Raw genomic sequence first — 27,599 nt, 5'->3', positions numbered from 1 at the left:
TGTCCCGTGGATCCATAGAATTATGCTTTTAATCTTTAAAATGTGCTTAATATTTTTGAACATGTGAGTGTGAAGTACATGTTTGTATGTCTGTGTGCATGTATGTGCACGTGGAGGTCAGAGGTCAGCATCTGCCTTCCGTGATTGTTCTTCAGCTTGTATTTTGAGTCAGGGTCTCTCAGTGGACCTGGGCCTGTCAATCTGACCAGTGGACCTGGGCCTGTCAATCTGTCTAGACAAGCTGAGCAGTGAGCCCCGAGATACTCTTATCTTTGCTCTCCCAGCTTTTTAGAATTATAGATGTTCACTGCCAAGGATGGCTTGTGTGTGTGTATGTGTGCGTGTGTTTGTGTGTATGTACACTCAGGTCCTCTTGTTTGCAGGGCAAAAATATCATTGATTGATTCATCTCATTAGCCTAATGTGGTTTTTAAAATTTAAATGTACGAGTATTTTGCCTGCATGGATATCTGTGCATCATGTATATCCTTGGTACCTGTGGAGGCCAGAAGAGGGCATTAGATGCCGTGCAAGTGGACTTACAGATGGTGGTGAGTCACTCTGTGGGTGCTAGAAACTGGAAGGGCAACCAGTGTTCTTTAACCACTGAGCCATCTTTCCAGCCCCCTGATGTGCTTATCTGCTTAGGTTTACTTCTATTTTGCTATCCGTCTGTCTGTTCCTCCTCCTTCCTTCCTTTTTTTTTTTTTCTTTAAGGACTCTAATGTTCTTTGTCACACTGTTACATTTGTTACATTCTCTCTCTCTACACACACACACACACACACACACACACACACACACACACATATATCCCTTCTGTTCCTTAAGACCCACAGATCAAAATAAACTACAGCTCTCCTGGGGTCACGGGACTTCTACCAATTTCCGTTTCAAAAAGTGAACCTTCACGGCAAACCCTGGTTTGGGGGGGGGGGGGGGGGGGCGGGGTGTTAGTTACTTCCATGCTCGTCTGCAGTGGTAAACCTGTATTCCTGACTTTCTTAAATTCTACTTTCTGTCTCAACATCCAGACCCTCTGTAGGATGGAGGCTTTAACCTAGCTGATTACCCTTTCTGTTCAGGTCCTTCCAGTGTGTAATGCCATCTTGTCTGCAAACCCAGCTACGACTTGTCTTCTCGAGTTCCTTTAATGTCTCATTCCTGCTATCTCTGTGGTTTTGGGGCAAAGGGCATGCACATACTGTGATGCAGGAAGGCACAGAATTCTTCAGGATAAAGATTCTTAGCAGGAGATTACCCAGGTTACAGTGACTCACAGGACTTTGAAGGGTTCTGACTCATACAGTGAAACTGCCCTCCTGGTATCAATTCACATGTCCATCAGGACAACTCCCATTTCTTCATCGAATCAAACACCAGTTATTACCAAACTTGTACATTTTTAGCAAATTGACTAATGAAAAACAAGTTCTCCTGCTCCAATTTACATCCTTTCTGAGTCAGGTTAAATAACTCTTCTATTATCTATTGTTACTATGGAAAGACAATGAACTCAGAGTCGATGTAATTCAATCACTGAGACTTCTGTCATCTCTCCTTTTGCTGAGCAGCTGTCTAGGGGAAGGACCAGGTCTCCAGCAGAGCCACCTTCATGCGTGCTGGATAACATGCCACTTTCCATGTTCTCCTTATTTAAGACGGCAATACTTGGCCTCCATTCAACCAAGTTAGCTGCAATATTTTTTAGTCTCAAAGGCCTCTCTTTTAAGGGGAAAAACTCAACAAAAACCACAGATTCAAAAATAACATGCACGAGCTCTTCACATAACTTGAAAACCAATTTACTTGTCCCACTGACTTAACTTTTTAAAGTTCTCAGCTCTAATCACCATTTGGGGGGGATGTACAATACAGTCCAAGTTTCAAATGAGAAAAGGTCTCCTGAAGAAAACTGCCAAGTGAATGCAAAAGCAACTGAAGCGAAGCCAAAGGGAAGTATGGCTAAGGAGTACCTGGGTATGGCTAGACCTTGGGGGATGCTTACAGACCTGAAGGAAGTGATAGTAATATCAAAGCAGTGCATGTAACAGGATAGAATGGAAGATCCAGTCCTAAGGACCAGTGACTCCAAACAGTTCTCCAGTGGCCCTGACTACTGCACTGCATGCCGATGCTAAGTTCTTTAGGCTAGCTCCAGATTCTTCCGCTGAAACCAGAGATGCTACTTACTGAGACCCTGCCCCACACCACCACACAGGCTTTGATTTTGTAAGTGAATCCAACCACCAAGGTTAACGAGAGCAACTGCTGAGTTTAGAAATCCCTTGCTGCCCTTTCTACTGACATCCTAGCTCTGAGGACCTAATAACAAACTCTTTGACATTTCCAAAAGGCAAAAATCCCTCCTGTTCAGAAGAAAAAGCCAAGTTCTCTCAGCTGTGTTCAGGGCACTTAGCATCCTGAAATCATACACCTTGGTAGTCCATCAAAGGTCAGGAGTCAGAGCTCCATGCGACTTTGCCATGTGTCTGGCCAGGGTTTAGCACAATCAAACTTAGCACGTCCCTGCCAGCAGTCCAACTGCAAACAGGCACACTTGAGACCAGTAGGATTTTGGATTTCTTTGTAATTATACAAAGCTTTAGCCATTAAACCAAGATCAAACAACCTGCCATGGGAAAGCAGGTGCACACGTTGCTGCTGTGAAGTCATCAGAAGCAACTCAGTGCCTGTCCACTTAACAAGCCTTTGCTCTCCAGTCCTGCATGGCCCCTCTGCTGCTTCCAAAGCAGGGGCTGCGTAGTAAGACAGAAGATGCCTCCCCTTGAGTAACAGCAACTGACTGCTAGGAGACCCAATGTTACCTCACAACAACAAAAATTCCTTAGTTCCTTACAGTGAGTTACATCAACCAGTAGTTTTGTCCCGCAGTGATAAAAAGTTAGAGAGAAATACCCACAGAAATAACTTATTTAATAACTATCCCATAAGCTCCAGGTATAAAACAGGATTCCAGAAAGCCAATATGCTCTCTCTATGTTCACTAACTACTTCATGACTGAAGCATAGACTGGAACTCCATGACTTCACTAGCATGCATTTTAATCTTACTTCCATATGTGCATCTGATGCTTTGGAGCTTTTGTTTCCAGCTCTACCATGAAGAATAATCCTAATGCATTAGTTACTTCGCTCACTGTTGAGCCAAAATACCGAAGCAAAGCAACCTAAGAAAGGCAGGGGTGGTTTGGGCTCACTGTCTGTCATGGCAGAGAAGTCTTTCAAGCAGGAGTTGGTTAGTAAGAGGATCTCTCACCCCCCGCCCCAACCCCATCTGACCCAAACCTGCACTTAAAACTGTCTCCACAAATGGATCTTGAAAATCCTCACCAACACCAGGGATTCAACAAGACCAAAATCAAAGCCAACCTTCTCCTTCGTGGACTTTCCTGGACTCATTTCTCTTCTTTCTAATCCTGTGTCAACAGCACCATCAGCCTAACCATGAAATCTGGAATTCTATCTCCTGCAACTCCTTCTCCATTTTACTCATATTTATTAACTTGGCAAACTATTTACTCTACCCTCTTTAAGTAAAGATAAGGACCCAAAACCCCCAGCCAACAGTAGAAGCCACCCAAGTCTCCATAATGCATGAGTCCTAAGCAAACTGTAGTTTGCACACACCAACCAAGACTATTCAGCCTTAAACAGGGATACATTTATAGGTTCTACAGCACATATGCATCTTGAAGAGATTATGTTAAATGAAAGTAAACCAGTCACAAAGGGTCAAATATTGTACAGTTGCAATGGTACTGGGCACCTAGAATGGTCCAATGTAAAAACGTTGAAAAAATTGGGACTGGACAGATGGCTCTGTAGTTAAAAGCACTGACTGCTCTTCCAGAGGACCTATGTTCAATTCTAGCACACACATGGTAGCTCAGAGCTGCCTGTAACTCTAGTTACAAAGGATCCAGCACTCTCTTCCAGCTTCCATGTGGACATGGTACACATATATACATACATACATACATACCAGCAAAACATCCACACATAATAAAATAAATATTTTAAGATGAAAGATAGAAACTTATAGTCATAGTTACTAGGAGGTGAGGGAAAGTAGAAGTGGAAGTTATTCAGCACACATGAGGCTCAGTGCACATGAAGTATCCGTATGTGACAAAGGGAAGGAGGGTGGGGAGGGACGGTGGGGAGGCAGCATGAGACGAGTGTACCATAATGTCAGTGGGTTTAGGACCACTGAGCTGCATCATTAAAATGACCAATTTTATGTGCATTTTACCACAATTTTTGAGTACTAAAATACTATTAAGAGTATGTGTGACTGGGGTGGAGTGAGGGAAGTTAGCTTAACTTATTAGAAGCTCAGGAAGCTTGGAGCACAGCGCTCTAGAGTGAGCAGCTGATGTGCTGTCTACGATAGGATCGTGTGGCTCTGAGGCCCTCTGCTATTCTCCAAATATGGGACCATATAAGATTTTTCTGGCATCATGAAATGAGAGCAAAAAAAAAAAAAAAATTCACAACTGCCTAATCTGAAATGAGAGCCTCCTCTAACTTCAAAGTTAGGAAACTTTCCTCAAATTCCAAGAGAAGTGTCAAGCGTTTCTAGGCTGAGGGTGCAGAGGCATCTAAAGTATAAACCACAGGCTTTACAGCTCCGGGACAGCTTTCCCAAAAGACAAGGCGTACTTGTTGCTTTTGGAGAACAACCTCACTCAAGAGTGGGGAAGGCTTTGCTTGTGTTCTCTGAACAGTCCAAAGATCCCGGCTCACGTTGCAGTTCATCACAGCTCCATCCACAAGTTACATTACACACACACACCGGGATGCCAACGGCTCCATTTACAGAGTATCTTTCTCCATGCATAAAATTCAATCGAGGCTGAAATTTGGTCCTTGGGATCTCGGCTTTGGAGGCTATCTTTCCGTCTGAAGGCATGTCAATGAGCACAGTCAGAGAGGGAACTATGCAGCAAGCATAGTTAAAAGCACACAACGATAACCAATCCGGAGCCACTACAAAGCTCTCTCTTTGTAGTGTGTTTCAGCTTTACAAACATACTAGTCTTAAGCCAACATATTTAATTTCCAAAGTGAAATGTGGCATGGGATTAACTGGCTCTGGGCTCTTACATAACACGCACAAAGAAGAGGTCAGTGTGTTCACACACATGCGCAACGCTTCACGGTACAGGCACGCAAAGGACACGAGAAGAGCCCTGGAGACCACCAGCAGCACAGTACAGGGAGAGGGAAAAGGGAGGAAACAACAGCACCAATTGTCCTCCAAGGGTTTAGGATAGTGAAGACACAGACTGGGCATGAATAAAGTCCATTTTTTATCAGGAGCATGTTGCCAGTGATGAGAGAAGGAAGTTAAAAGTAGAGAAAACAAAAATAAAGGAGAAACCAAGGAAGGAGTTACAGAGACAAAGTTTGGAGCTGAGACAAAAGGATGGACCATCCTGCCATATCCAGAGATCCATCCCATAATCAGCCTCCAAACGCTGACACCATTGCATACACTAACAAGATTGTGCTGATAGGACCCTGATATAGCTGTCTCTAACGAGACTACGCTGGGGCCTAGCAAACACATAAGTGGATGCTCACAGTCAGCTATTGGATGGATCACAGGGCCCCCAATGGAGGAGCTAGAGAAAGTACCCAAGGAGTTAAAGGGATCTGCAACCCTATCGGTGGAACAACATTATGAACTAACCAGTACCCCTGAGCTCTTGACTCTAGCTGCATATGTATCAAAAGATGGCCTAGTCGGCCATCACTGGAAAGAGAGGCCCATTGGACTTGCAAACTTTATATGCCCCAGTACAGGGGAAATCCAGGGCCAAAAAGTGAGAATGGGTGGGTAGGGGAGGGGGGGGGAGGGTATGGGGGACTTTTGGGATAGCATGGGAAATGTAAATGAGGAAAATACCTAATAAAAAAGAAACAAGGGAAAAAATATCTAATAAAAAATTTAAAAAGAAAAAAATAAAGGAGAAAAAAATGAGAAATACAGAAATGCCCACTACATTTTAAATTACTGAACTTAGGTGTCTGCACTTCCTTCCTACGGGCTACATATTCTATAAATGTTGGATGAACATCATTTCATGGAAATAAATATGGCCTATTTTGTCTCTTTTATTATCTTCCCACAGTCACTAGACAAACTTCATCCACTGAGCCAGAACTACCCACCGTGATGATGTTTAGGAGAAGGCAGGAAGACGAGGGGCCAGCCTGAGGATGAACCCACACTACACAGTCAGTGGACCACCTGTCTGAACTTGATCTTCTGCAAGGCCACATGGTGCGTGAGCGTAGCATCCCTGGTCTGAACCTGCATCACTCCAAGGGAGCCCAGCCTCCCGTGCCTTCGCTCTCGCACACTGGTGTGAGTTCCCTGTGAGGTCCTTTGACTCTTTGTCTATTTCGCAGGGACACAACCCTGCAGTGTAAGATGACAGAAGTTTAGATTATTAGTTAAATACACTAGACTGACAAGGAGATAAAACAAGAGTGAAAACCTGAAGGTTTGGGGGATTACCTTACCAACATAGCATTAAGCCTGGCCATTTTACCAATGTCAGTTCTCACTCTGTTTAACATGAAGTCTCAAACTTAATCTGATACAAGTGTTTATGAGTCCACTTGAATTGCAACTGATGGCAATTCTTTGAAAAGCTATTCTTTTATTTATTTTTACATTCAAGTTAGCCACTTAAATTTGAGCCAAGTTGTACATTTACAATTAGTGGCTAAAAACAGGCAAATCCCCAGGCTCCTTCCTTACCCATAAAATAAGAGTGGGAGCCAAGCCCCACCCACAGACCCTTCCAGGCTGATTTGAAGACTATAAGCAGCAGAGCAGATTAGTAAATGTTGGTTGCCTTTCCCCAAAAGAGGAACTGCCAGTCACTTCTTACTCACTGCCAACATTACAGCCATTTTCACCAGGCTGTCCCTTTGTCCCACAAGGTGTGGGTAACAAGGTTCCCCCAAGACACACATGTTGGAAGCCAAAGCTGCTGCCCAAGGAACTGGAGGTTAGGATTTTGACAAGAATGCTGATTCCCAAGTACAGGAAGGACACTGCTCAAGGTGCAGAGCTGCCTTGCTTGCCATGGCTCCCACAGCAGGGGAGCCTAATAGGCTTAAAGCTAACAGCTTCACAGGACCAGCTCCTGGCAATGCAGTTTGCTCTCTGTTCCTATACTCTGCTTCTGACTGTTACCTATTAAAACTTCAGAGTTACAGAGACTAGCCAAATGGATCACTGAGCTCACAGCAGTCAAAAGGTATCTAGAATTATTCAGACATCTGAGATGTGTAACTGACGCGTGTGTTTGTAAGAAAGCGTACTATCACAGAAGCTAGAATTGAGATCATCTCTTCTGAAACCCGTTTCATTAAAGAGCCTGAATGATTTATTTTATTTTATTTCCCTTCTGCTCTGCTCTGCCAAAAGATGAAGTATGTACACCGCCGTCCTGTCCTGAATGTGTGCTGTCAGGAATGCCTGCAACCACAGACAGAAGCAGTACCGGTTCCCAACAGTCCAAGGCTTGCCTTCCCCACAACCTGTATCACCTGTACTTCAAACAACAGTTTTCCCTCCTCGGACCAATAACCTCCTAATCAAAAATAATACAGGTCCCCTTCCCTCCTACAGGTGGCTGTGCCTAGCCACATGGTAATTTCTATGCCATGTTCCGCTGATATCCCTGGAAAGCCTGGTTTTTGAAGGGAAAAGGAAGACTGGATGTGGGAGAGAAGAGAGGTGGTGGGGGTGGGGCTGAGAGTAGAGGAGGGGCAGCCGGTTGGAATGTAATGTATAAAAGAATAAAAAAACTATGCGTGCATCAGTTTCCTTCTGAATTCCACCCACGCCATCTCCATCCCATGACACACTCCAACTCAAGCACCTCCCCCCATCCACAGAGCCTCCCACAATAGTGTAACTTTCCTCCTGGGTATGTTCTCATCATCTCTTCTGTGGCCCATTCTCCACAGAAATCACAGCAAACCTTGTTGAAACGCCTACTGAACCACGTCACTTCCTGCCTGGTATTGTTTGCTTTCTAATGGGCTTCCACAGCCAGTAAATCCACACTCTGGGACTATCTGGCCTCATCGTAGGGGGGCCTCCTTCTGCTCCCTACTCTAGGTCCTGTGTCCTTTAGCCCATGCCCCCCAGCTTTTCCCAGCTGCCCCATCTCCTCACTCCCAAACCATCCTAACAAAACCAGCTCCGTCATCCTAGAGAGAAACTCCTACATTCTGTTAGGGGTTTTCGTCTCTCTCAGTAGACTGTAAGTTCACAAAGCAGAAACTGAGGGGACTTTCTTTATTCTTTCATGTAAAGGTAATTTTGTTTCTACAGTGGGTAGTGTGGCTAAAATCCTGTGTGAACCAAGGAGGCAAAAGTCCCTTTCACAAGCACTAAGGCAGATGCTGCCAGGCTGGAGTCCCCACACAGAAGTGAGAACCATAAGCTCTCCTACGTTGCAGCAGGACTTCTACATGTCCATCAAACCCATCAAATGACTAAGGAAGGAAATCTACGGAGACTAGTTACACAGGTAACTTTTAAGCTATGATAATGTCGAAAGCTCAGCTCCAACACAAGGGCTTAGGAATGACTGCTCTCCAAAGGCTACCTAGTATTTACCACCTCGAAGGAAAAGCTTTTCCTTCCAGATCTAGCCTCTTTTATGCTTTCTCTTGAATCACGGCCCTTCCAACTTCTCCCCCGTAGCACACCAACAAACTCTAGACCATCAATGAGAGAAGCAAGTGAACTGAGTTCCCAGACACACGGCAAGGGTTTAAGTACACATGACTACACCTGAATATGTAAATTCTAATTCCAAATATAGTCCCTATGTTTCTAGCTCAGCTGTAACAGAGAGACCATCACTCACCGTGTATCCAATGACTGGCGGTGAAACCTAGCTGGCAATTACCTGTTAGATTTGTCACACCCAATTTAGCCCTTCAGCAATTAAGGTAAGTAAAAAGCCCCAATGTGAAATCATTTAAGTCCAGTCTTCATTTTGCTGGTGGGATGCCCTGAGTTCTACCCAGAGGAGCCTGTCAGTGCCAACACCTTGACAGCTCACCTCGCTGCAGGTCTGCTGACACATGCCTGCCTCTCTTTCCTCTGGCACAAGGCAGAGAAATCCTAAGAAAGCACAATCCAATCTCTTTTGTTCCACCAAAGTGGGGAGTGGGAGGCTGGGGCGGGGGGAGGCAGTAGTTTCTCTGAAAGCTACCATGTCACCAACCAATATTCAACTTATATGCTGAATCTAGCTGAACTGTGGTGGGCATATTTCCACTTTTTCATCTCAAGCAAAGGATTTTTTTTTTTTTTTTTTGGAATGCCCTACCAGGATGTATGCATCAGACTTATCATGTAGTAAAATGCATGCTAATGTGAAACATGAGGGCCAGGTTCAAGAAGCACAGCTTATGTGTAGTGTTCACCTATAAGGCAGTGGTGTAGGTGTTGCTAGCGTTGGCTGCTCATCACAACTGTAGACTGAGTTATTTTTTAGCAGTAAGCTTCCAACCCAACAGCAGTCCTGCTGACCCAGGAAGTACATTCGAGCTCCTGACGGCCTGCGTGCACGCTGTTTCTGGGCTTAAGGGAGAGCAATAATCAGCCAGGTTTTAAAAAACACTCATCTAGCTGGGCAGTGGTGGCGCTCCTTTAATCCCAGCGCCTGAGAGGCAACATCTCTGAGCTCGACAACAGCCTTGCCTACAGACTGAGTTCCAGGACAGCCAGGGCTACACAGAGAACTACCTCAAATAACCCCCCATCCATCCACCACCCCACCCACTGCTCCACACACACACCAAAAATAAAAACAAACCACTCACCTATAGAACTGAAAACCTGAACCTGAAATGTTATAAGAAGTATAATACCAAAAACCACAGGGCACCTGGGCTAAAGTTCTTCTGTAGGGCTTCACAGAGCACATACTCCAATTAAATTTCAAAAATATATCCTGCAGGACCAATGTGCTTTTGCTATTCTGACTTGCTAACCTTGACTATGCCATTGCTTTGTATTTAGATTTTAAGTCCTTGAAGTTGAGTCCCATCTCCGGTTCATTTCTGTGTCTGCTATAGTATCTGATATAAGTTCAACAAACGTTCACTAAATTACCAATAAACATGGGGTGAAATAAGGTGTCCTGACAGTATTGAAACTGCCAAAGAAGCCAGACAAAATGGCTCATGTCTGTAACCCTATCATGTAAAAGGCTAAGACAGAAGAATTACATCAAGTTTGAGGCTAGCATGGGCTACTCAGGAATTCAGACCTATCTGTTCTCTATAGTAAGGCTCTATCTCAAAAAAAAAAAAAATTCATAAACAAGCCAACTAAACATGGTAACGAGCATCACCCTGTCATGAAAATGGTCTAGATTCCATCTCAAAGGCTTTTAAGCCTCATGGATGTCAGTGAGAGGTACTGATTTATGAAGAACCTGAAAAATACTCGCCTGGTTTGGACAGGCAGGTGAGAGCTACTGGTGGGGTTCTGCCACCAGCTGGGGCCTGGACCACTTAATCAGCCTCAGGCAATGAGGTTAAAGGGTCTCTGAGACTCTCTACTTCTAATAACACAGGTTGGCAGGGTGCAGAAGCCGAGCTCTCTACACAGTGTGGGGACCACTCCTGACCTGCGGGGCCCAACCCTATGAGATGCCCGTTCCACAATGGTTCCCTCCAGGAAGCATCCCAAACATCTTGAGTCCATTTCTACAGCTCACCTGAAGCCAAACCTCTCAATCAGCTACGTGTTGCCCAGAGCAAAGGTTCCTGCCACACCAGATGACATTAGGGAATTGGCAAGCCAGAGATCCCAAGCAAAGGAAACTACAGATGGAGCTCAAAGTTGAGGGGGGAAAAAAAAAACCTTGAAAATAACAAAATTCCCTCATTCAACCTCATTCAAGGAACATTACTAGGAGTCCGCAGAGAGCCAAGTCCTAAGCCTAGATTTTAGGAAAGTAATGGCAGCATTCTAACTCCCTTAGATTCCTGCACTCAGTTCCTGAGGTTTCATGAACCCAGGAAAAAGCGTGGTAGAAGAACATCCACTGCTTTCATCAGAGGACTCTCTTCTCTTCTCTCTCTCTCTCTCTGTGTGTGTGTGTGTGTGTGTGTGTGTGTGTATTTTTTTCTGGCTTTTACCTCTTTCCAAGTCACAATACATGGCTCTAACTCAGCATCTCACCCCAGCTTCAACACCTTCTGTATCCCACAGCAGGTCACGATGCTTTGAAGCCATTCACTGAATCCGGGTGGGGGTCACCTGGGTCTCACCCTCCTGACTTCTGGTCTGAACTCTTGCTCTGTTAACCACACATCGTACAAAACATGGCTGAACCCGTTTCATGACTTCTACTGCATTCACATTAGGGAACTCAGACCTGGGAGACGCCTTGGTCAGTGTTGCGCATGCCTCAGAAGTATAAAGACCTCAGCTGAATCCCCTGAGCCAACATTTAAATACAAACAAACAACAATGGCCTTGGTATCCTGGAAACCCTCACAGAAAGTGAAGGGAGGTGTCTCACCAGGCTCAAGGCTAACCAGTCCACCCCAAGTGTAACAAGTCAAGACAGGGGGAAAACCTACCTCCAAAAGCCATTTTTAAGATGAATGGCACCTGAAGACATCTACAGCTGTCCACCAACCTCTGTAAGCATACATGGGCACACGCATGTTCACACACACACACACACACACACACACACAGAAGAACCATGAAAGGTATGAGCCAAACGAAGAGCGCCTGAAGTTCACGACGTTCTGCAGGGATGTCCAGGCAGAGACTGAGTCAGTGGAAGGGTGAGGCTCTACAGTCAAGAGTCCTAAGCCTGGACTGCTGTCATTTAGTAGCTGTGAACCTCTCTTAACGCTGATTGCTCCATTTGCAAACCAGACAAAGTCAGTTCATATTTCAATACGCAACAAAGATGTAGACAGTGCCTACTACGTGTCAAACACCATTTTCATCTAGAATAAATATGATTCCTGCATACAGTCTGCACTAGAGGCAGAAGAAACACAAAACATCCAAATAAATATACAGTCAACTATGAGGTGGAATTCGATATTACTACATGGAAATAATATTAAACAACAGCTAACTCTACAAGTACTATTTAGTCCTTATGGCTGAGGGATAGAATACTATTTCCGCTTACAGAGGGATAAATTAAAATTCTGAATGATGAAGGAATTCATCCAAGGTCAGTACATGGCATACCATGAGTGGAAGCCACACAGGCTAATAGTAGAGGCTCACCCTTCAACACACTAAATGGTTCGATAGAAGTAGACACTGGTGCTGGTCATAGTGGCACACACCTCCAATAGCGGCACTGTGGAGGCAAAGACAGGAGGGCAGTGACTTGAGATAACTACAGAGGAAGGAGGCTCCCTGACGGAGACCTGCTGCTCTGGCAGAAGACCTGAGCTCAGTTTCCAGCGGCCATGCCAAGCAGCTCACCGGTGCCCGCAGCTTCAGTTGCAGGGGATCCAAGATCCCCTTTCAGCCTCTGTGGACACCTGCATTCGTGCGTGCACACCCCTACGTAAGACACACAAATACTTTAGAATATATTTTTTTAAAAATTAAGGGTTGTGGAGAGCAAGAGCCAATGAAGCCTGGCTGGTCAGTGAAGCACAAACCAAGAGGCTTCAGGTAAGACTCAAACCTTGAGAAGCTGAGAGCAGAGGAAAGCTCTGGGACTGTCCAAACTCTGAGGACAACCCAGCCTGGGGACTCTGGAGACTGAAAGGAAGGCAGTCAGGCCAGCCACTGTGGACCGCAACAGACTGCAGGTGGTCCTCAGAGGCCAGAGAAGCCAGGTAAGTAGGGCCTGCCCTCCAGCAAAGAAGGACCTTAGCTCACATGTGACTCAGAGCCACAAGGAGCTTAAGCACAGAAGTTACACACTTTCACTTAAATTTTAATCCATGAATCCAACTAAATGGATTACAACAGTGTGTGAAAATCTAAGGCAGGGTGAGCAGGTATGAGATAAGGGCGACCTGGTTCATGCTTATCCCTGTCTTGGTAGCAACAGAAAGAAACAAAGCACCCGCATCCCAGCCCTCCGCCAGGGTTACACAAGGGCGGATAAAACACCAGCAGTGCGCCCGACACAATACAGGCACATGCTAGCACCAGGTACTTTCCCTGGTGAACATTCTCGAATAAAGGGTTTGGGACTTTACTATAAGTTATAACCGAATGATTAGGCCTCTTTGATACCCCTGCCCCCATTTCTCCTAAGAAGCTGGTGCCTTGGAGAACAGACTGGGAGTGTACCAAATTCAGAGCACAATAGAGAATTGATCATTAAAGGAGCTGGACTGTTAAATTAAAACCGATTCTGGGTGCCAAGCTGCAGCACAAAGGGATCAGTCTTCTCAAACAATAAGGACCAGTTTGCAGAGCCTCGGTTACACAATCCCCTCCGCTTCACCTGAAGGCACTTGGCTGGGATCTTTCTTAATAGAAAGGACAAACTCTTGAGTAAATGTAGTAATTGTTTCAATGATGCGCCCCAACCACCCAAGAAGTTAAAAAAAGAAACTGGCAAATTGGGAGTCTTCTATTACATGATCGCTTAATTGCTGCCTCGCGTCTGCAGTCTACCCCAGCAGCGAATGAAGCTGCTTTGTGGCGCTACACACAGACAGACAGACACACACACACACACACACACTCGATCAAACACACAAACTCAAAGCCTTGGGCTGGGACCACGACTGAAAGAAACAGTGCCTGCTGCCCAAAAGGGGCCTTGCTCTGGAGCAGGCTTTCCTTACAATGGTTCCCAAGAGCTGGTCCCTGGGGCAGGAGCAGCCATCTGACCAGAAAACCTCCAATGTCTGTAATTTTCTAACAAACAGGAACAACACAATCATGTTGATTTAAGCTGGGCATTTTTATTGTCAAAAACAGATTTGGAAAAACAAAACAAAACTTTGACCCTTGCTACTGTTGTTTTGTTTTTATTTTTGTTTTTTTAAGTAAAAAATAAGGGCTGGAAGGACCGCTGCTCAGCTGTTGGAAGCTGCCTGGTCTTACAGAGGACCTGGGTTCAGTTCCTGGCATCCTTATGTTGGCTCACAACCATCTGACACTCTCTGCTGATCTCTGTGGGCACTGCATTCAGGTGGTGCACAGGCACACTTGTGGACAATAACACTCCTACACACAAAACAAAAATAAATACCAGTTGTAAACACTAAAGTTTAAAAAATAGAGCCTAGGAATTCTTTTCCTGGGCTAAGAAACAGAGGCTAGGAAGGATTTTTCCCCCCTTTTGATGGCTAAGCTCTAGCATGGAAAGGAAATTAGCCTTGGAGAAACAGACACTAAAGTTCTTCCTCCACTCTGGCTGCGCTGGACTCTTCTTCCTAATTAGTGTCTGGTCAGGCAGTTTGGCGAAAGACCCCATGATCAATACTATTCTCACAATGCTACATTAGTGTTTGCTTCCTTTACTCTGTGGCTGAAGAGAACGCATGACCTTGCATGTGGACAATCAGTCCACCCCGCAGAAACACAGAAGAGAAGAGCCATCTGGATCGGGGACAGAGAGGAGAAATAAGTGTCAAAGAGTTACTAAGTTTGGATGGAAACAGGAGTAAGCCCTGGTGACTCTAGCTCACATCAATGTACAATTTCTAAGTTGTTAAAAAACCAGGTTCTAAATGATAATTAAGTGATGGATATGCTAATTAGCTTCATTTAACCACCCCACAACATATGTACCAGTCATAATGTCACAATGCACTCCATTTACACAATCATTTGTTAATTTAAAAAAACGATCATTGTACAAAATAAACAAATAAAAATAAAAAATAAGCTGACCCTTGTCAAGTTTCAGTACATTATCAAGAAAAATATGACGATTTAACACTAAGAAGCCCACTCAAATATTCCCCCTTCAAGACCTGAGGAAACTGGATTTTGTTCATAAGCCTCAACCAAAACAATACAGCAGAACAAAACAGTAGAACAACTAGGTACAACATCAGCTATGAGAACCCAGTTTTTACTGTGCTAGACAATAAAAAGATTTGCTAATATGTAAATCTTTTTGATAAATTTTTGTATTGGAAAACTTATTTTTTTTATATAAAAAAAGTCACAGTCACTGCTATTATTAAATGAATAAAGTTGTTTTGTGATTCTTCTGTTTGTTTCCAAACATAGTAACTGCCTGGAGACAAGCCTCTACAGAAACAAGAGGTTTGGGGATTCTAAATAAACTTTACTACAAAAGAGCTGGGAGAACAAAAGGTTTGAGAACTTCTAAAGAAAATATATTAATAGCTGCCTTCACATACACACACACACATATGCACAGACACACATACAAAGCACATGCACACATGTGCACATACATACATATCACCACTCTGTAGACAGAAGATGAAATGGACTTCTTGGGACTTCTTGTATAATTTGTTAGAGCCCCGTGCCCTACTAATTTGCATGTCTAATTTACTCAGAACCTCTCTTCCTCCTCCTCGCTGGCAAGCGACCACAAATTCCACTGTGATTTCACAACCCTCACTTAAGCAAACGGCAAGGCTGTGGCAGAGTGGAGCTCCTCCAGCCTGGCAAACAGGCTAAGAGCTCAACTCCCAGGCTTTCCCTCCCAGGGTCCTTTTCAAACCCTAAATCCACAAAACACTGCATTAGTTTGCTCAAAGCAAATAGTTAATTTGTCCTTTCACTAGAAATCAAAAGGGCAAAGTCACAGAGATGGGCTTCTGCTTCAGCCCCACACTGACCCTCCACCATCCCCCTCTCCCAAGCAAGTGGCTGTCAGAGCCACGCAGAATCAACAGATCAATCAATCCATAACAAATATTTATACTGCCTACATGAAAAACAGGGGAAAAGAAAACTAACAATGTGGGTAATAAAATAAAAACGCCTTAGTAAACAGTGCTCTAAGAAGTCTGAACAAAGGAGAGAAGAACCTTGTGCCAAGGTGATGAGATGAAGAAAGCAGAAAACAGCTCGCCAGGTAATAAGGGCGGCAGAGCTAAAAAGTCAGTAATCAAAGCAGCCGATCAAGCGTCGGTGATTAGACCTCTGGCTAACAGTCGGCTTCAGCAGGGGAGAGCTGGAGATAAGACGAGGATGATAGACTGTGCCCTGATGATGGAAGGTCCAGAGAGTCTGGCTGAGTAGTCTGGACTCCATCCTGAATGTAATAAGCAGCCACAAAAGGCTTTTGAGAAGGACAGGAACACAGTGAAGGCATAATTTTGGTGAGTGTGTGTGTGTGTTTAATTTGCTGCCCTGTGTTTTAACTCTATTTATAATATGGTTCAGTTCAAAGGAACCAAGACTGGAGGTCGGAGGGCCAGATAAGGAAGACGACTGAGAAAGCCCAGGGAGGCAGGAGCTGGGCCTGAACCAGGGGGTGGAGACCAAATTGTAGCATCTAGAGCTCCAGGAGCCAGAGAGAACCATAATGAACACAGTGCCACAGTGGTGGTGGGAGTTAACAGCACTGACCACAAACTTAAACAGTACCTGCTTAGCTATTTGCTGTGCTGGGAAAGAAACAAAACACTGGTTTGCGCCAATTTGTAGCCAAGGCTCCGGAGGAGTGTTAGGCCTCACCTGGCCTGATCTACGAGACTCAGAAAGAAAATCAGCACCAGGAACTTTGGGCTTTTTCTGCAGAGAAAGTAGTTGTCCCAACACTGGATTTCCAGCACAAGGCCAGAAAGGTCACAAACTCATTCCACTTAAACATCAGTTGTCACGGTGGCACCTTCCTTTTTCCTGGCTGTCTCTGGCTTCACCTATAGCTGTCTGTCCTCACAAATGGACCATTCTAACCATGGCTTCCTGATCCTCTCCTGCCCACATGTGGCAGATGTGGGACTCCTTGTCAGGCTAGCCCGTAACACTGCTTCGGAAGCCACTACAGCTTAGCTTTGAGCCCAGTTCTCTGCTCCTCAGGAGGATGCTATACAGAAACAACCTCTTGTCACTGCTTCCTGCAACCAAACCCATACACACACCATAGGTAGACATGGATGTGAACAGAGGCAGAAGCATCAAAGTGCCAGGTGTTTAAAAGTGAGCTAGAACTCACAAAGAAAGCCCTGCTCCAAGCAAATGTATTTAATCTCAGCACTCGGGAGGCGGATCTTTGTGAGTTTGAGGCCAACCAACCTGGTCTACAGAATGAGGTCTACGTCAGTCAAGGCTACACTGAGAAACTCTGTCTGGAAAAACCAAATAATATATAATATACATGTATGTCCTCCAAGCATGAGTGGCAAAGTCCAAGAGACCTTAACTTGTAACAATCTTTTGTAACAACCTCCCCTTTAAGATCTCTACAATTCATCTTGGCTTCAACATGGGAAGCTCCTTAGGCGTCCTGGGTGATTATAACCACACTTTACATTTATTTGGGGCTAGGAAAATAAATACAAGCAGAGGTATTTTAAAGAGTTCCCATTTATTTTTCAGCAGACACAGGAGAGCAGAGGGCGTTATGCCAACTGTAGGAAATGAGAGAATCAAAGCAAAGATACGGTATACAGGCTGCCTACGGTCACGGAGGATAAGCTAATGGCCCAACTAAAGTATTTCTTGCTTTCAACTTATTTCTAGCCTGTTGGGTCTTCTGTCAGTTAATTCTGATCATGCTCTGTAAATGATAAAATTGTTGGCATAGAAATAGTAGGAGCCTAGAAGGACTTGTAAAACCACAAAGAATTAAATGGAGCCTAACTTACAGCCATGGAAAATATTAAAATTCCATGTGTAACTTTTCTTCCCCATTTTAACCCAAGATGTGGTGCCTATGCAGGCACCACTGTTGTAAACACTACTGTTTTCACCACCAGTGTGTAAACACCACTGTTTACACTTGCACACTTCCAACACACAGACCTCCGAGTACCGAGTGTCATCCAATGCAGGTGGCTACTCATTTATTTTTCTATCACTCTACAAGGTAGAAAATTAACAGTGTTGTGTTTACAAACCTTCACTGAGCCCTTACATAAAAGCTCGGACATGTTTGTATTACACACTGCTCAGGTGTGAAGACGCTCGGAAGCAAGTTAATATAAACCTATCCTGAGCAAATGTGTAGGAGGTAGCCCTGTTAGACCCAGGTTAAGCTTTGACCTTCCCAACTTTTTCTGAGAATGTGCAATCCATCACGTACAAAAACACAGCGGAGGTGTGAGGTGTTGGTAAGTACCCCTGTTAGTGAGAAATTCTGCTAATTATTACACCAAATAAGCAGAGTTAACAGGCCATGGCCACAGAGGGGCATGTTTCAGGGCATTAAATAGCTACACAGGGTGGAGAGGAATATATGACACTGTGCCCATTACCAATAAAACAATTTCCCTGACACCCAGAAAGCCAGTCAGCTGGAGCAACCCAAGTGTGTTCTGTGGCTCAGCTGACAGAGCACAGAGCTGCAGTGCCACCCAGTGGCCTTCCTACTTGAAAGTACAGCCTTCAGGGTAACTCGGGGACTCTGGCTGCAATTTGGAATTAGGATAAAGAGGCCAAAAGAAACCACACTTGGAGGGCTGGGCTGGAGGTAGCTCAGGGTAGGAAGCGGGTTGAGAATGTATGAGAGTCTGAATTAAATCTTCTGCACAAGAACGAATGAATGAACCAACGATCACATTGGAAAGGTTCCTTAAACTAAAAGCGTGGTTTTAAAGTACGTATATGTGTTATCCCGTTTTCTCTACCCCACCCTTCCTAAGTATATATATCTCAAAACAAAATCCAAAATTAGACTAAATTAAATTAAAGGCAAAAGTAATTAGCCATTTTTCAGATACATGTCTTATTCTTCTAAGAAGTTTCTAGCAGAAAAGCCCCTTAAAATGAAATGTTCCAAGGAAGGAGGAACCTTAGCAGAGGAGAGCGAGGTTATGACAACACAGAGCAGATGGCTCACAGTCCATCCTACCAATAGAAAAAGCAGATCATCTGAAATAATGGAAATGGCTTTTTAAATGAGGAAGATTTAGTTATCCATAGAGTTATAGCAATGTAGGATCACGTGACTTCAGAGAACTGCTTTTCTAGTTTCCACAGTACTGACTCCTAAAGTGGCACTGGGTAGGTATGCATCAAATATACATTATCGATGCAGGGTAGTCATCACAAGTACGAGGCCAATGTAGAGACCGCACCAGGACAATGCCCTTCTCCTGCTAAAGCTTCACAAGAGATCTGCTCTGCATTACTATGACCAGACAGAAGAGAGACCCAGGAGAAAGCAGAGGCAGGCATGCAGGTATGTAGTAGGAGAGAAATAGAGAGAAGTGGAGACAGGGAGCATGGGCCCCACGGCAGGAAGAGCGTGGACCACAATCTAGTCAGATATGAACAAGAGAAGAATAAAAACAGATAAGCCAAAGGGGTCCTTAGGGATCAGAGCAGAGAGAAGGCTAAGCCATGGACCTTCTGGTTTCAGGGCTCACGTCTTACAGTTTCTGCTTCTGAAGTGTACATGTCAGTACAGCCACAGAGTCATTCAGTCATCACCAGGCCTAACTCTTCCCCACCTCTCTCTTCCTATGTCTTGGCAGCCATTATCTCCTACCTCCATTGGCTTACCTGTTCTACACATGGAAGTAATCGTGTAATGTGTGATAGCAACCTTGGCCTCCTCACGCATGAACACACATGCGTACATGTCTACATGTACACAAATGGAGAAAGAAAAACAGAGACAAAGCCACACAAGACACTGTTCCTCTCTGGCGTGGAATTCAGCAGACCAAGCCCCTGTGTTATTAAATGCAGTGTGATTCCTGTTCTTAGGTTTCACCGGAGCAAATATTTTATCAGAAAATAAAGGAATAAAAGAGAGGAATGTAAGGGAGCAAAATATCTAAAGGCTCAAAATGCAAAATGTGACCGCGAGCCACCAGCAGGGCCGCTGAAGGCCTTTGTTGGCAAACCACACCCTGAGGCCTTTGAAGGTCCACTCACCAGCAGGATAAACAGATTAAATTGCACCCACATTTCCCATTAACACTTCTTTACAATTTAAGAAAGTGAGCAGTTTTTAAAACCATTTTACTTTAAAACTTATTTGGCCTGGAAAACCCCTTAATGATTTTCTTAGAAACTCCAAATCAACACTCGGGAGCCCTAGAGCAACCTCATACTTGGAAACTCTTGGAAATTAGAAAACACAAATTATTATCCAATGTAGTCACTTTTTTTTTTTTTTGCATAAAATATGTGTCATCTTTGGAAGCTGCTGTAAGACTGCATTTCACAAACCCCCAATGGGACAGTTGTGCAGTTTCAGTTCGGAGTCTGGAGACGAGGCTTTTCTCACTTCTCCATCTCTAGACTCCTGAGGAACATGCGGAGGACGGACGGCAGCTCTGGCCAGAGGAGTGGGAACAGACGTGTTGAGTGCCACAGCCAGGGCTGGCCCATAAAACGCTCCTACACACGGCCTTGCCTGCTCTCCCCCCCCGCCCCCCCCCCCGCTGGCTTCAGCGGAGATAACCTGAGGTGACCTCTGCAGCCTTCTGTGGAGCCCGCCAAGGTTCCTACTGACAGAATGCATGAAGCCAAGTAACCCTCGCTACTACATAAGAAATCAAAAACTACATTTAAGACGTCATGTAGAATCTTCACGTAGTTTTTGTTACAGCAGACACCTCCCTAAACTAGTAACACAAACCACAGGACTAGCCATAGCTCCTAAAGCATTTCACACGCACAGCCATGCTTGACATGGCGTAACAATTATGTCTCCTCTTCTTCTAATTTTGTGCAATTGCTAATTGCTGCTAGAAATGACAAGTAAAGACTGGTCACGCACAAAGCTCTGTTCTAAACAGTTTATCCAAATCAACACGCTGGATGGAGCCTTAGAGCAACCTCAATGCCGCTACCATAGTTTTGTTCACTTGATAAAGACAGTGGAAAGGAAGGAGCAGAGAAATTCAGCAACTTGCCTTAAGTTACATAATTAGAAAGTAGCAAAGCCAGTACTCAGATCCACGTACCCCGGCCCTGGCATCTGGGTATTTAACCAGTGTGCTTTCATTGACAGTAAAAGCTTCAATTCCAACAGCATGTTCTCTCTCTCTCACTCCCTCTCCCTCTCATGTGCACACACACACACACACACTTCCCTCCTCCTTTTGCTCCCTCCCTCCCTTGTTCCCTCTAACATACACACAGTAAGGTAATCCCACTCCCTCATGTTTGACACACGCATGCTCACAGTCAACATTAAAGAGAACTTTAGTAACCCAGGGCAGTTGTGGTTTGCTCTGAAACCTGACTTCTAAAAAGCCATCAACTGCATATGTCAGCCCCAAGAGCCAGTGGAACAACACACTTGCTTTCACGAAAATGGTTCTGAAAACAGCTAATATGTTAATCTTGACTGTCCCAAAGAAGTGAGGATTAACTTTATTGTGGGTTAAATTAGTTGAACACCAAAAGAGAAAAAAAAAAAAAAGACAAGAACAATAAACAGTCCCATTGTCACAGGCCCCTGGAAGCCAAGGGTGATGAGACCAAATGCAACTTGAGAAGGAGTCTGAGCCTGAGCATTTTCCAGATTCCAAGTAAAGAAACAAGGCAAGCTTTGACATGGACAAGATACCGGAGACCACAAGCAGCAGCCCGGAGTGTAGTCCATTTCAGAGAACTCTCAAACCACCCCTAAATGACTGCTCAGGAGCCCAGCAGAGGCTAGTTTTTCCCACACTGCACCATTCATCACTCCGACCAGGCACCAACTGGCTAGGCTAAAAAATAACCATCGTATCTCCTCCCTCCAAAAGAGCCCTGAGCTCACAGCCAGCACGCCTCCTCAAAGGCAGAACTGAGAAGCAGGCAGGCGCAGTGCTGCAGTGCTGCAGTGCTGCAGTGCTAGGCGCTGGCCTAGGAATGCTGGGTTGATTAGCTTTTAACTATGAAAGGTTCAAAACTTGTGTCCAGTCTGGCACCAAACAAAGAACATGGGCACATGTGCAAAAAGGCAAATTCATGTGGCTCCTTTTGAGGGTAACCATATGAAGGAAGGACTAAAGAATGTCAAGTACCCAGAGTATTTCAGAAAAGACATGGAATGAGCTCTGGTGTTACAGGGTGGAAGGGAATCTCACATGCTGGCTGGTGGTATCCGTTCTTCACTGAGCTTCTGTCTAGGTAGTGGCAGCCTGTGTGCCTGGCCCCGAGCTGTATACTGGGGATGATATAAAGGCAGCTGTCGCCAACATCACCACCGCACAGCAGTGAGCATCACCAAAGTTCAGTTGGGCATTTACTGTGTCAACCCTCTTGAGATTCCTGAGATTCCCCACTCCAATCCAGCACAAACCACCAGACACGGGAGAAAACAGAAGAACTTACAGCAGTAGACAGGCAAAACTTTTTTTTAAAACACAAAACTACTATTTTTAGATAATTGCTGGGGACTCTTTCTATACTCAGAAGAATGAACAATTTACATCAATTGGCACTGAATTTTCCCAGTGATCCTCAGAACAAGGCCTGTAACTGTTATGAAGCCTGACTTGCATGTTCAATACTTCATGTCACAAAAACCACAAATAAATTACTCCCCTTGATAGAAAGTGAAAATTGAAGAGTTCCATGGACTTAATAACGGCAGTGTTAAAAAAAGACATACTTTCCCTTTTAAAAAAGACAATCCCCAAAAGAAGCTGCTACCAAAAGAAAAAAAAAAAAGCATTGTAAGGAAAATAAAAAAGCCCAGGTCCTAAGGTAGATAACAAAGTTTAAGGAGGGCTGACCAGACGAAGGGTCAACGTGAAACTGCTGATAACACAGCTCTCCACATTGCCAAAATCAGTCTCCACATTCGCTCAGAACAAAAGAGTTGGGCTGCCATCTTTAAGGTCAGATTAAGGTGACGGGCTGGATTAAGCCATCCATCAGGTAAAATAAATGTTCTGACCAGAGCCTAAACACTTCTAATAGTAGGGTCAGCACAGAGGCCTGGCCCAGTGGGGAGATGCCCTGTGGCTGCAGCTCAGAAGGCTGCCCTACAAATTCTCACTAGACGCTTAATCAATACGATGCCTTAGGACTCGAACTGCTACCATAAAATCAATATTACCTTTATTTTAAGTAGCAGGAGGAACAATGAGATTATCTTGTTGCTTACAAGTCTGCTGTGGACAATCTGGCTCCTGGTGTATGTCACCTTTTGCTTTTGCCTGCGAGGAATGAGTTTGCTGGGCTTGGAGGCAGCCTGGCAGCAGGGCCACAGACAGGAAGAGTTGAGGGTACACACACTAGCTCAGGAAAGCCAAAGAACAACGGTCTGTGAAAGATGCCCCAAAGCTTCCATCCAGCAACTGTACGCTGGACCTCCTGCTCAGATTCCTGCCTCCCAACAGCCCCTTGGATGCCACATGGGGACCTGAGGACCAAAGGACTGTTCTTCCTCAGTCTTCTGATTGCCATCAACAGTCACAATCTAGTCCCTGATGCCATTCTGGTCCCTCTCGTCTCTGAATCATCTTCATCCAGTCTCACAAGAAATCCCATCAACTTTGCCTCAGGAATAGATCCTAAGTCTCTCCCCTTCTGTGGGCCTCTGTAATCACCTCCTGTCCCAGACATCAGTGCACCCTTGGCAAGACTTCCTCCCTAATTCTATTCTCACCCTCAGATATATTTATAAAATAACAAATCAGTTGTTATTCTTCACCTTAACCCTGACTGTGGTCTCCATTGAGTTGTAATAGAATCTAAATATTTACCCAAGACTAAAGGTGCTTCTAAGACCTTAAATTCTGGCCACAGAGCACCTTCATCTCCTATATGAAAAGACTTATCAGGACATGAAAAATCCAAGCATCCTCAGCCTGTGTTGTCATATTTGGGGCTTCATATAAGATGCCATTTCAGATCACTCTAACTAAAGCCCCTCCAGCCATCTTTCTCGTCACTTCTTTACCTGTTTCCTGGCTTGCCTCTACCAGAATGTTAGCCTAGAGAGGAACAGTTCTGGTCTGTATTGTTACCACAGAAACCACCAAAAACAGAGTGAGCACATACAGGCCTCTGCTAGAATCCTTGTAAGGAAAACATGGGTAACCATGGAAATCTGGTATTGATATCAGTCATGCTGATCATACTGGCAAAGCACTTCAGTCAGAGAGAAGCTGAGCACAGAAAGACCTTTGGTTTTTTTCTAAATTGGTTTAATTTTTTAACATTCCAAAAGAGTAATATTTTCAATAAGAGGTCAAGAAGAAAACAAGTCTCAGCTCTTTCGACTCTCTGAACTTCAATGCTGTGAAGCCAGTGTTGACAGCAGAGGTTCAGATGGAGTCTCCAGACACCATCACCAAATCTGCCTCCAATGAGTGGATTTGCCCATCTTGCCTGCACACTCTCCATCACACACACACACACACACACACACAGCCTTCCTCAGCTTCTCACAAGACTGTCCACAGTACTCTGTGCCTTTCTGAATTCATCCCCTCTACCAATCAAGAGCAGGCTCACCTCCTAGATAAAGCCTGTTTGGCTCCAAGGCAAAGGAAAGGGACTGGAAAGGGACAGGATTCACCCAGGAGCTGGGTAAGGGGCCAACGTCCACTCACTCATGTGTTCTGGGTAAGGCGTTGTACCCACCCACCTGCTAGGTACACAGCTGGTACCCACCACACGCTGGGTAAGGAGTTAGCCTCTCCTCAGAAGCTGGGCACGTTGGTCAGTGCTCTGAAGCTTGGTCGAGCCTCAGGGGTAAATTGAAATAAGCCCTATTTCTAGGTAAGAAACTGGCATATTAGGTCCAAGACTTTGCAGAAATCAAACAGGGGAGCGGCAGAGACGGAACTGATATCATTCACACTCTAAAGTCCCGACTCTTTGTAAGGAATCATCTTAGCAACGAAAACAATGAACACACAAAGAAAATCTTGCTCTTGCTGATGAAATTGGATGTCTTCTGTTCCAGATAGTGATTCACCACTTTCTCCTGACTGGGTCCCTACATGACAACCTCTGTGTGAACTGGATTGCTACAGAACAAATACAAAAATCCCTGTAAAATGTCCCTTTCCTATCATGCACAGCTAAAATAGTTGAGTTGTACAGGAGAGCAGTACTAAATTTTCCTTCCTAGCATTTCTACCTCACCCGGACAAATGTCAGGAGCTTGTCAACTTGGTCAGTGTTATCAAAGGACAAATAACATAGCTCAGCATAACACATGTCAGACTCCCGGGTGCTCACAGTGGGGCCCAGAGCCAAATGATCCTCGCAAGTCAATGGCTGCAGCCAATCTGAACTCCCTTAAAAATACAAGACCCAAGAAACAAAAATAGAATCACTATGTTAAAATACCCTCTCATCTGGGAGCTTTCTAAATAAATCAAGAGTAAAATTAAAATTTAATGAAGCAAATTTTTCTCTTGTCAATCTTTACTCACCTACAATAATTATTTTTAATAAGTTACATGACATCATGCCATCTTAAAAGGTCTGTGACTACAAGAAAAAAAACTGCATTCAAAATATTGGGCACAGGGGCAAAAGTAATTGGGCTAGCATGCTTATTTTCATCCTTTTATTTAAGGGGTAGACAGGATCTTGGTTTGTAGTCCAGGCTGGCCTTGAACATCTTCCTCCACCTAAGTGCTGGGGTCATAGATGTTCCCCCACCCCCACCCCGAACCCCACAAAGTTCTTCTCTATACTGGAACACATCAGAATTTATCATCTGATAAATATCTTCTAGACCTTCCAAGTGCTCCAGATATTTTTCTTTATTGCTCTATTTTCTCACTAAACATTATTAAGGATATTCATCACAAACCCATTTCAAATAGCATTCTGTGAAGAAATAAATTCATTTCACACTCTGCTTGAAAACAATACTGATCCCTTCTCTGCTAATCCGCCCACTCTTTTCACAGATAAGGTGACAACTTTTAAGGTGCATTAATGGTATATTAAGTTAAAACTTTGAAACTTGTACCACCAAGAGAGATCATTCTGAAGCTATAGTCCCTTTTCTCGGGACCAGTGAGAACTCAGCTCTTAGGGAGGTCACTGTCTCCAGAAGACACTCCTCTTTTGTGATAAGCTACAGCAAACAACAAAATGCCACCAGGCAAAGACTCTGTCCTTCCTTCTTTCATCCTGCCCTCCCTCCCTTTCCTCCTTTCTCTCTCCATCTTATTTCTTACTTTCTTTCTGTTTTGTTTTTAAGATCACAGGCTTGTGAGTTATACGGTGTCAGGTTCAGCCTAAAACGATAAAGCCCATCCTCCCCCCTCCCCCTCGCATGCTCCAGGGGTGTAAATATTTCATGGTATCGCCATCCTTCACTCAGTGCTTACACTGTCTGATCAGCCTCCGTTCTGTCTGTCCAGTGCTCTGGAGGATAGCGCGTTCTCACGTCTGCTGCTCAGTCACACAAAACCCCTGTTCCTCAAAGGTTCTTCAAAGTTCAATAATTCATTAAACCCTGCGCTGGGGTCGGGGAGCACACACAGAAAGGCAAGACTGTAGACTGTGTGACACTATTAAAGGCTTTCTCGAATAAAAATGGTGACTTTAGAGATAATGACAGCATTGTTACTAATACAAGAGAGCGCGCTCTGAACAACTGAAGCTCTACTGAGCTAAGAGACAAGAGCTTACAATAAACAGTTACAGGTAAATCATTAAGCAAGCCCTCTGTGAAACAGGCCATGAAGGAAGGGAAGGTCACAATGCCAGGCCCAGGTCTTCCCTCAGAATAAGAAGTCAAGTTCCCATTGTAAACACCATAGACACATTTACAATCTCAATCTCAAAATAGTCTGAAACTGAAGCCTAATGACATTTTAAACTTATAAATACTATCTCCAAAATCTACTTAGTATCCTTACTCTCTCCTGCTATTTTTTAAGCAATAGGCCAGGAAGACACCGTGCAGAACCACACGAAGCACACCTGAAAACAAAGAATAAAATATTGGGTGGTATATTTGCATCATCAAGTATCGACTGAACTCAGACCTGCTGAGAGCAGAGGAGAACACGAGAGCGGACTAAAAACATCACTTGGTAGTCACAAGGCTACAAGATGCAGTTGGATGACAAGGCTTACGTCAAGCGCTTAAAGGGCCAAATATGTACAGAAACCACTGCTAAATTAACATCCAAAGCCAGGCCATGTCAAGAAAACAGAATTGAACCGATCTGAGCAGGAGCAGGCAAGGAGATTTTTAAGAAGGGAGAAATGACTTATGTATTAAATTGATTTCTTATGTCTCTCAAATAGACCCTGGGATCAGAAACTAATACCCAAGTTAATGATTAACACAACAAATTAACTTCTATTTAAATATGATGGTGTCAAAACATGTACCTGACGCCTTCCTCAAATGATATTCTTGTAAAGAAGTTAAAACAACAGAGGCGCCGGGCGTGGTGGCGCATGCCTTTAATCCCAGCACTCGGGAGGCAGAGGCAGGCGGATTTCTGAGTTCGAGGCCAGCCTGGTCTACAAAGTGAGT

General features: G+C 44.4%; 1 protein-coding gene across 2 annotated transcripts in view; it reads right to left on the bottom strand.

Moving 5' to 3' along the window:
• The window catches only part of Fto (FTO alpha-ketoglutarate dependent dioxygenase), a 350,246-nt gene that overhangs the window by 266,262 nt on the left and 56,385 nt on the right, over positions 1–27,599 (bottom strand). The window contains exon 1 of one of the 2 annotated variants that reach the window (XM_021171162.2): positions 15,460–15,567. The exons of the other annotated variant lie outside the window; for it this stretch is intronic. Coding sequence (XP_021026821.2) covers positions 15,460–15,552 — 93 coding nt within the window. The 5' untranslated portion in view covers positions 15,553–15,567. Of the gene's footprint in view, positions 1–15,459; positions 15,568–27,599 lie in introns of those variants that run through there. 2 annotated transcript variants of the gene reach the window in all.

The sequence above is a fragment of the Mus caroli genome, chromosome 8 (genome assembly GCF_900094665.2).
Source record: "Mus caroli chromosome 8, CAROLI_EIJ_v1.1, whole genome shotgun sequence".
NCBI classification, from domain to species: Eukaryota; Metazoa; Chordata; class Mammalia; order Rodentia; family Muridae; genus Mus; species Mus caroli.
The sequence above is the reverse complement of the archived record's forward strand: the minus strand, read 5'-3'. Positions and strand labels throughout refer to the sequence as shown.